The following is a 9,743-nucleotide window of genomic DNA, read 5'->3' as shown; positions in this document are numbered from 1 at the left end:
GTAGCCTTGACAGACAGTCTCATAGTTAGGTGAAACCATGTCACATGACCACATCCTATTCATCCTATCCATAGAAATTGAACTTCAACTTCGATGATCCTATCGTAATGTATAGTGCAGTATAGAGACCCTATAGTGCAGTACAGTGCACAACGCTAAGTGCGACCGTCGACTGTTACAGAACAGTGTTTCGCTATAGTACTTAGTAGTAGTAAATCGACAACTTTTAGCGGAGTTTTTATGTCGTGCTTATCATAACGTGACTATGACGAAAGGGAAAGGTCCATAGGAGAAAAGACGGTTGCTAGTTTTGCTTCCTTCAGTGTGAATTAATGACATGCCTCAATAGGCCTAGTATAACTAGCCTAGTAGTAGTACTAGCGGGATATTTGAATGGATCAGTCGCGGCGTGATCATATCATCCCTCACGAGGAGAAGTGCCCATAGACAAGATATTAGAGCTATAAATCGGTGAGTAGACCTACTATTTTATTTATTCCCCATCTTTCGATATTTGGTGTATAATTTGATTTTCCATTAACTGTCCCTGTTACTTTGAACTCCAGTAATACCGGAGACGAAAGCTCATGCATGGTTTGGAGAACGATTGTGCCTAACCCCAATTCGAGCTTTATTGACAAAGCCTTATAAACGTCTCGTTTTGACAAATTTGGGAACAAGTAAAAGCTTATTCTCTCTCTCCAATAGCGTTACTGCCCCAATTTATACTGACTCTCTGAGCAATTTTCACGGTATAATAGCTTAAAATCCCCAGGAGTATTTAATTAGGGGACTCGAGGAAGCTGTTCATTCATAATTCTTTATTCGATATAAATTTACAGCAAATTCATCAATAGCATATAATAACAATAAAGCACATCAACAATACAGGTTCACACAGCCTAGATTAAGAAGCCAATAAACCTTAAAATTCATAACTAAAGTTATCGAAAAAGTAACAATTGGATCTAAAAAGCCGTTCTGTACAAAAGGGCTGTTAATTATGTATTGAATTCAAAAAATCGGTCGTAATGTAGTTGAATTGATGACGTCATACTATCAGACGATCAACCAGAATGTCTTGGGTCCGCAATGTTTTTGCAAGGCTTTCATAAAATGTGCGACCCAACGTGCAAAAAATGTCTATCAACATACGGTGCAAATATTTGTAACCCCATCTTTTCCTGAACCGAAACCTTTCTCGAAACTCAGTTAAAGTACCGATAGGACTATATACTTCTATAAGCCAACCGCCGATCGAACGGTTGCATTAAATTGGTAAGAATTGACTGCTTGGCGTCCACTCGAAATTCCCTGTAACAACAAATCTAATTACTCCTTCCTGTCAATGGTTTCACGTCTTCAGTTAGAATATACCGCTCGGTTTGCACTTGTTATTGAACCAACAAGTCAGATTATTCCATTAACCATTCATTGCAGTTTACATGAAGTATGCACTACTCAAGTGTCCACTCAATTGTCATCCTTTGAAACCAAAAATAGATATAAAAAAGAAAAGGACTACTCCTTTATGTCAGTGACTGCATTTCGGTGAGAATTGACTGCTCGGCGTCCACTTGATATTCCTTAAAACAACAACAACATGATTGTATCATAGCGAGTCTCAAAGCTTTGCGATTTTTCTTTTTGAAGAAGACAAATATCAGCGGGTCGATACAATGGTTTAAGGTTAACAGCCAGATGGTCAACCGGAAGATGATATCAGCCGAAGGAATACGTAGGGCTGCCATGAACCTATCGACCTACAAAGGAAAGATTCAAATGATCTGATTAAGGTTGCAATTTAAAGAAAACTGTAGCAGACTGTGGTAGTTAGCTGTTAACACTACTCATTTATTAAAGAGGCCATGACACGAAAAATCCAACTCATCGAGATTAACTTCCTCTGAATCTATGAGAAAATCTATGTTCAAAACTATCCTCAACACCTTGAAAACCTCAAGGACTAATTAGTAATTAACGTTTTAATATTCGCATTCGAAAATAGATATCTGAGAATGCGATTTCACAACAAGACAATGATGACGTCATGTTAGGAACACACGTGCAAAGCCCAGGCATGTATCGGATGCGCGACGATCATACCGTTCCATATACAGTACACGCACATTTACACTGATAGAACAACCACTGTATTACGCTATATCGTTAGTAATTTCAAGTTTTTTTTACAACTGTTGTAAACTATCCGAGAGAAATGCCGGTCCGTTGTGTTGTTGGGGGCTGCATAAATATCATTACCCATGCAATTAGCCTTCATCCATGGCTGAAGGACGAAAAAAACACGGCGATTATAACCAAGTTAGTGCACAACACCAGCGCCGATTTCACTGGGCCTAGCCAGTATGCAGCTCCGAATGAAGCGAACACTTCACGGAAGCATACTACGATCCCTCCTTTTTGTTATGAAATAAAACAAATGGACTTTAACGGTTCGACATAAAAGAGTCATTCTTCTGTCAAGTAATCCACAAAAAACTACTCTGAAGACCAGATCGGGGAACAGGAAACCTCCAATGGGGCAAGTGGCGATCCTTAGGAGGTAGCGCGCTGAGCACTAGTAGTACTATAGTATTAGCGTTACTACACTGAAGTCGCAATAGACGAAGAGATTTTACTGTATCATCTAAATTAACACCCCCTTCATTGCTCTATTGTATACTAATAAGCTATGTGGTTAGCTTCAGAAGCGATGGGTTACATCTTCTTGTGAACAAATCTCAGTGCCCCAATTTATTTCTGGAATATGCTGGATCAGTTAGTTATAGCAATAATTTCTTATTCCTATTCCAGGAAAACCATTTTTTATGTTGTGGAGGGAGTGGGGGTAATGGGGATGGGTCAAAATACTAGGTAGGTAAAAAGATTTTATTCCAAAGGGTGTTTAATTAAATCTCAAAGCGATTTATTTTAAAGTCACAGAGCCAAAAATTCACACAACATAGTTCAAGTGTTAAATCATTGAACAAAATTTATTCAATATCAGTTCTAGACAGTCATTCTGGACAATCTGAACTAACATTAACAACAATCATTGTATTATATGACATAAAAGTAAAACTGTACTTTCCATAAACATTATCATTCTTAAATTACACTAATGTAATTTGTGACATCAAAGGAGGTTAAAAGAAAACAACTTACATGAATTTTTTGGCTTTAAGCCTACAAAGCAGTTGCATGTCCATCGCTATCAATCGTTGTTGTGACAAATTAATTAGAATAATCCAGAAGCAAATACAATAAAGGGTTATTTAAACCAAGAAACACTGCACGAAGTAACTCACATGCAAAAATGTTACACAAGCACGACGACACGTACAACACTGATGGGCAATGTGAAACACAGCATCACACGCATTAAAACAATTGAAGACCATTAACAGGGTGTACTGCTGAGTTTTTGAAGAAAGACTACAAAACAAACCAACTGCTGCTGAAGAAACAAAGTCTAAACATTCAAGAGTTCTGCTGCCTCCATTGGTCTTTATTATGACTTTTCTGTCAAATATCATTGGTGATATGGATATTTTGGCTTCCAGATTAAAGGTACGAATCAAACGTCTGGGAGGTAAATGCCCCTAAAAAGGTCAATGTCCGTTCCCTTATGCACATATTATATGACATCACGGTCACGCCAATACTTGTGTCCAAATGCTTCAAAACATGCCTTTTCTTTCATTGTTGATGTTGGGTCTGGAAAATAACCTTTTCATCCTGAATTAAAAGTCTTGAATTTCAATATATCAACACTGAGGGAACCCTGACGGATTGATAATCCAACACAATCGTAGTTTAGAAAAGGTGTTTCTGGAGGAATTTCTCAACCAAGGCTTCCTATACAATGAGTTTTCTCCTGGCAACTTGAATCCAGTGTAATGACCATTGGCTGGAAAATCACTTCTGATCCTTTGGACTGCACATGATGGTAGCACAACCCTGACGTGTCTTGCTAGGAACCCCAAGTATCATTGAACCTGTTGACCGTAGGCTATGTATCTGTACTGCCTGGGAAAAAATTTATGAAAGTTCAAAATGTATTAATGTTGGCCATGATGTCCACAATAACAAGCAGGCATACAATGTACAGTTATGATTACATTTGTTGTGATTTTACACCTTCCGTGTATCATGAAACATTCTTTTGTTTCAGAAAATTGATTTGCAAAACTCCAGGCCAAAGTACTAGCCAAGTAATAATGAGTATGAAATAACACATATGCCTACCTAGCATGGCTGCATAATGCAACTTACATCCCCGAGCCAAACTTTCAGTATGCAACCAACCCTACTAGTACTACACACTCTACATATGGGTTGTAAGTTACCGTAACACAACGCACAATACGGTTTAGGGTATTCCGCGAATTCCAACAACACATGCACAAAATGGACTGGATTTTGTTTTTAAATGCTTCGTTAATAAATTCTTACCACGTTGTATGTTCCTTGCAATGGTTTCGAACGGATGTCTTCTTCGATATGTTGTGGAGCTTCAATTTCGGCTCGTTTAACAGGATCGAACTGATACGGTTCTAACACCTCCGCTCCACCCTCAACGTTCGGTTCAATATTGGAATGATCATCGCCTTCACTCTCTGCTTCGAATATGAGAAAGGGCACTCTAATTATAGCCCAATTTCACTGCCTAGTGAAGAACCATTATCACTTTGAACTTCGGTTGCCGCAATTGGTTCTGAATCCGCCATTTCACAGGAAATTTTGATTTGATATCGCACTTGTGATCGGTGTTTTGTTTAGTAACTACTAGTGGTATGTGTACTTGTCTACTGTGTACGTTAATGGTATGTTCGGAGGATCGTAAAGCAGCGACAACAAATGTGTTCAAAACGTGACGTCACATGACGTCATGCGAATCGGAAAATTTTCGAGTAAACAAAGTTTCAAACGCCGAAAAGGGTAAATTCATTCTCAATTTTCGACTTGAAAAATCAAGTTTTAAACTGGCAGATTGGTTGATACATGTTCTAGAGAACATTCTTTGATGGATCCCAAAAATATAGGACTTTGAAATTTTCGTGTCATGGCCACTTTAACATTATAAAATTCGGGTATTGTCCGGGGTGGGGTGGGGGTGAGAGTGACATGATGAGAAAGAGTGTGCTCGGCTGTGGCTGAAATGATTGCTTGCAAATGGAAATTGGACATAAAAATGTAAAGCAAGTCAAATTGTCATTGTCAAACCGATTTGGTATGGTAATGTAATAGTTTGACAGTATTTAATTCATATTCATATTCAAATCTTTTGTTGCTTTCATTTTTGTTGTGCTCTTGGGTTTTTAAGTTATTTGCGTCTAGAAATTTGTTCATTTTACTTAGATACATACTCCCCAACCACTAAAACCGAAATTCCACCCTTTACTTTATACCTAAGGTGTTGAAATACTATACCATCTGATTGTCAACATACGTGGGCTCAACGTCACCATCATTTCCCTGCCCCCCCCCCTCCCCCGAATAGAATATTGTCGACTAACATGAACAAATACCGATCTGGCTAACGCAGCGCATTGCCGCTACTCGAGGTGACTTTTCAATAATATGGCTCAATGAAAGGTTACTTCACTAAGCTTTCACTACACGGTTTGGACCGCACGAACTAATGGCAGTGCGCGATATTAAACTCTCCATAAATCACGTGACTGCTATAATTTCACAGTGGTCTACGCTGATTTAACCAATCAAAAGTTTATATGCGTTTACTATCAATTAATGTTGTGGAATAAATTATAGACAATGCAATCAAGAGGAAAACATAAATTAAATACAGTTTCTACCTATTCTTTGTTTTTTTTTTTAATCTGATTAAATTAATTGAAACAAAATCCCTGATTTAAATTTACACTTTCACATATACATTTATACTATGCACGTATCCACCCAGAAAAAGGGCGCGCAAGGCGCAAACACCAATTAACTCATACAAGCGTCCCTGAAATCGTGTCGCGTAAGGTGAGCATTTAAGCTTCTTTTGAAAGGTGGAGACTGCACTCTTAAGCCGTCTTGATTTCAAGTGGTAACATATTCCACAATCGCGGTGTAGCAACTGACAAAAGTTCTACCCCCCCCCCCCACCCCAAGAATGGTTGGATTTAGATTCCCTGAGAAGTATAACTTATCATTTGAACGAGTCGGAATTTATTCTTGAAGGAAATCAAGAGATGTATAAAGACACCACATTGTGAAAAGACTGCAGCATTGGACAATCAGCATTAGCGTGAAGACAATTCCATAAGTTACAGGGAGCCAATACAGTTCTTTCAGGATTAGTAAAGTGTTCTGAACATGCTGAAGACCAGACAGTTGCGTTTTTGGTAAGCCCAAAAAAAGCGCATTTCTATTGCCAAAACGTTTTGCCAATACTTATAATGTAAAGTAAACAAGTACGGACAATGTTAGACAGTTAGAGACACGTGGCCTTACCGTCATTGATGTCAAACTTGTCCAATCATCAGCCGACCAAATTTACTTAAATCTAGATGTGAACATGCGCATAATCTCAATTAATGATCTTGCGCATAAAATGCGTGATTCTTTATGCTTTCATTCAGCAAATGACGGCGCACAAGTCTCCTTTACACAATTTTAACACATTTCCTGGTTATCTCATGTTTGACAAACGGCTGCACGTTCTAACCCTTATCAGTCATTATACCTCAAAAGTATTCGATGAGTTTTCATACCAGGGATCTAGCACTGAGCTGCCACTAAGATGGCAGAATTCGTTTTGTTGTTGTTGTAACAATGTAGACGTCAAATGGTGCATTATGGGCATATTTAGACAAACAACTACGTGTAGGCTATGTCTACATAATTAACTCTTAACGCAAATTGCTTATATAATTGATTTTGTTTATGCGAGGTTTAGCGGTGATGTTCACATGTAGTAGTTAGTCTAATCCTTTATCGTCTGATTGTAAAAAAAAAAAATTAAGAACTCCCCTCTGCCAACCCCTCCTCTCGCCTTCTTGCTCATAACACTTGATATAGGAATCTATCTTAATATAGGCACGAACAATTTATATGTGATCGTATAGATTATGCTTAACGAGGCACTACTCGACCTATGTCATACACGCTTGCGTGCTACGATGGAACGGTGTGCGGTGTGTCTTATTGTGAAAACATGAAACAACCACACGGTTACTTACATATAGCGGTAGCCATGAGATGGTGTAAACAATGGAGACAACAACAAACGTCATAGCCAATCGGATTTCACTGTTATTAGAATTTTCTTGTCCTTTCGTCTGCCCAGTGGTTCCTCCTCGCCCACTTCCTCTTTCCGCTGCGCTCTTCATATGCGACTGCGCAGACACCTGATCCGCTGAAGAAGATGGTACAGTACGCCCTTGTGGTGCTCTCATTGGCGCGATTTTCCTTTGTAGTTTCACGATGTAGCAGACGACAACCATATTACCAACGATAATAGTTATTATTGTAGCAAACCCAACTAAGAAGAATATTATGGTGTACTGAAGCACGTAGTCAACGCCTTCTACGTGTGGGTTTCCGGGTGTAAGGCAATAATACTGCCCGTTTTGTAGAATTCGGAAAGAACTGAATCCAAAGAAGGGTAAACTAGATATTAGAAGGGCAACAGATACCATAGTAACCAAGAGCACTTTGGCTTTAAATAAAGTCACATGTTTGCGGTAAAGAAAGGGGGCCATCAAGGCGAAGCATCTGTCCAAACACATTGCTACATTAGCGAAGCCAGAAGCCCATGTAAAGAAGATGTTTGTAGATAAGCTAAACTCACATCGAAAAGTCAGATTTGACAGAAATACTGGTGATGCTAATCCTCGCAAAAGAAAGAAAACGACTGCAGTGAAGTCTATTTTCAGTAGACCGTTAACTAGGAAATACGGTACTGTGTTATGCTTCTCTTCTTTCCAAAGTTTGGCCGCTTTACGGGTTGCCACGAAAGCTAAAATATGAGCAATCAGTCCAAAAATTAGGAGAGATAATACGATCAGTATGGTGAACTTGAGAACACTCTCTTCAGCACCGTCATCTGTAGTCATAGAGACAGGGAAATCTGTTGTCCATGCAAATTCTGATTCGTTAAGATTCATAGTGGTATTGCTCCCAAAATATAGTATTTCCTCGATTATAAGCTGACTTATCTCGTTTCAGTTGAACTGCAATCATTAAGCCGTTACACTCTCGTATATAGTAGGCCTATTAAGGAGAAAACTTGTATGGAATAAAAAGTCGCCGACAATTTCCTCAAATATTTGATCAATTTTATGAGTGGAACGCTTGATGACGAAATCAAAGTTACCAACTTTGTTCCGCGATACAGTCAAAAACGTGTCTTCCGTTCAGAAATAGACCATCACTGTCGCAAATAAGCAAAGTCGTTGCATGATTGGTTATTTGTTTGTGACGTATTTTCGAAGTACATCGCTGATTGGTCGGTTCTATGACGTGTAAAGAAGTTTATATAAGTGAGGAAAGAAGGAGTGGCAATTAATGAAATGAAGCGTCTTCCTTTCAGAGGTCTTTGAAGTACATGTAGGTCGAGGAAGTAGCTTTGCTGTGATTCTTTCTCCATTTAGATTAAAAACAAGATGAAAATTATTATTAAGGAGCGCCGTTTAACAAGTTTGATCGGCATTGTTGTAGAATGGCTATATATAAATATATATATATCGACTAATCAACCAAGAAACACAAACGCTAGCAATTTAAGGAAGGAAACGCCTACAGAATGAAGAGAAACGAATATGTTTGGAAAAATTGTTACTATTTATGGAAACAATATGTGTTAATGTGTTATTCTTACCGACCGGAACGCGATTGTCTTCCCTTCATTACTCTTAGACAATGGGAGATAATATTACCCAATCATATGCAGTATTTGATGTGACGTATATTAAGTTAAACTGTGTATTGCTTGCTCTCACGACCAATGTGGGTACTGCTTTATGTAAGTAAGTACATATGTTTACTCAATAATTTTACCGTGTATTATATGCTAAACTCGACAGTACACGATATATTCATGTAATATGCATAAGTATATATAGGTAAATGACGTCATTGGCATTTGTTCGGTCTAGTCTCAAAGAAAAAACCCCAAAAATCTTCGAATCAAACTACGGACGTTGTATATAGGTACTTGTATACGTACTAAAATACTATACATTCTACATCCACCACAATAAAGACTGGTTTGCGGGAAAATTTCTACGCACTCATTTGTTACTTTTTGTTAATTAAACTTTGTCAATTCATTTCGATACAGGACTTTATGTTAGTATTTTGTCTATGTTTTTCTTCTCTTTTTTTTAAAATGTTTTTGGCAATTACCAAATATTTAATGGCACGCAATATTTCATTTAAAAGCCTTAACAAAAATTCCGACAAAGAGAGCATTTAGGCTTTACCCCCCCCCCCCCCCACCCCTCTTGCCACCAACAACAAAATGAGAAGAAAAAGAAAAGAAAAATTAGAGCAATTTAATATATGTCGAGTTACTTTAGAGATATAATTAGGTTTCTAAATCTTAGAGCATTTGTTTCCATTCAATAAAAATGCCTATAATATAAAATACCATAAAAATGGGGCAATATTTCTAACGATGCAATTTACTGCAAAGAATAGAGTAAGGAAATGAGAGGGGAAAATAACTAACCTCCTCCACGAGTCTTGATAACTACTTTTCCCAGGAGATATTAGGATATTTAGGGTAA

General features: G+C 38.0%; 1 protein-coding gene and 1 long non-coding RNA gene across 2 annotated transcripts; both read right to left on the bottom strand.

Moving 5' to 3' along the window:
• Positions 1–511: 511 nt before the first annotated feature.
• LOC139979902 (uncharacterized) lies at positions 512–9,404 on the bottom strand. The gene is made up of 2 exons (XM_071991115.1): positions 7,194–9,404; positions 512–1,763 (listed from the first exon to the last, which is right to left on the bottom strand). Exons 1-2 carry the CDS (start codon positions 8,118–8,120, stop codon positions 1,530–1,532), a joined length of 1,161 nt encoding a protein of 386 aa, XP_071847216.1. The 5' UTR covers positions 8,121–9,404; the 3' UTR covers positions 512–1,529.
• Positions 2,975–5,079, bottom strand: LOC139979903 (uncharacterized). Its single transcript, XR_011797394.1, has 2 exons — positions 4,456–5,079; positions 2,975–4,029 (listed from the first exon to the last, which is right to left on the bottom strand). It is a non-coding gene; the product is annotated as an uncharacterized lncRNA (long non-coding RNA).
• Positions 9,405–9,743: the final 339 nt, after the last annotated feature.

The sequence above is a fragment of the Apostichopus japonicus genome, chromosome 14, assembly GCF_037975245.1.
Source record: "Apostichopus japonicus isolate 1M-3 chromosome 14, ASM3797524v1, whole genome shotgun sequence".
Classification (NCBI taxonomy): domain Eukaryota; kingdom Metazoa; phylum Echinodermata; class Holothuroidea; order Aspidochirotida; family Stichopodidae; genus Apostichopus; species Apostichopus japonicus.
This window is presented reverse-complemented; position numbering and strand designations above follow the sequence as displayed.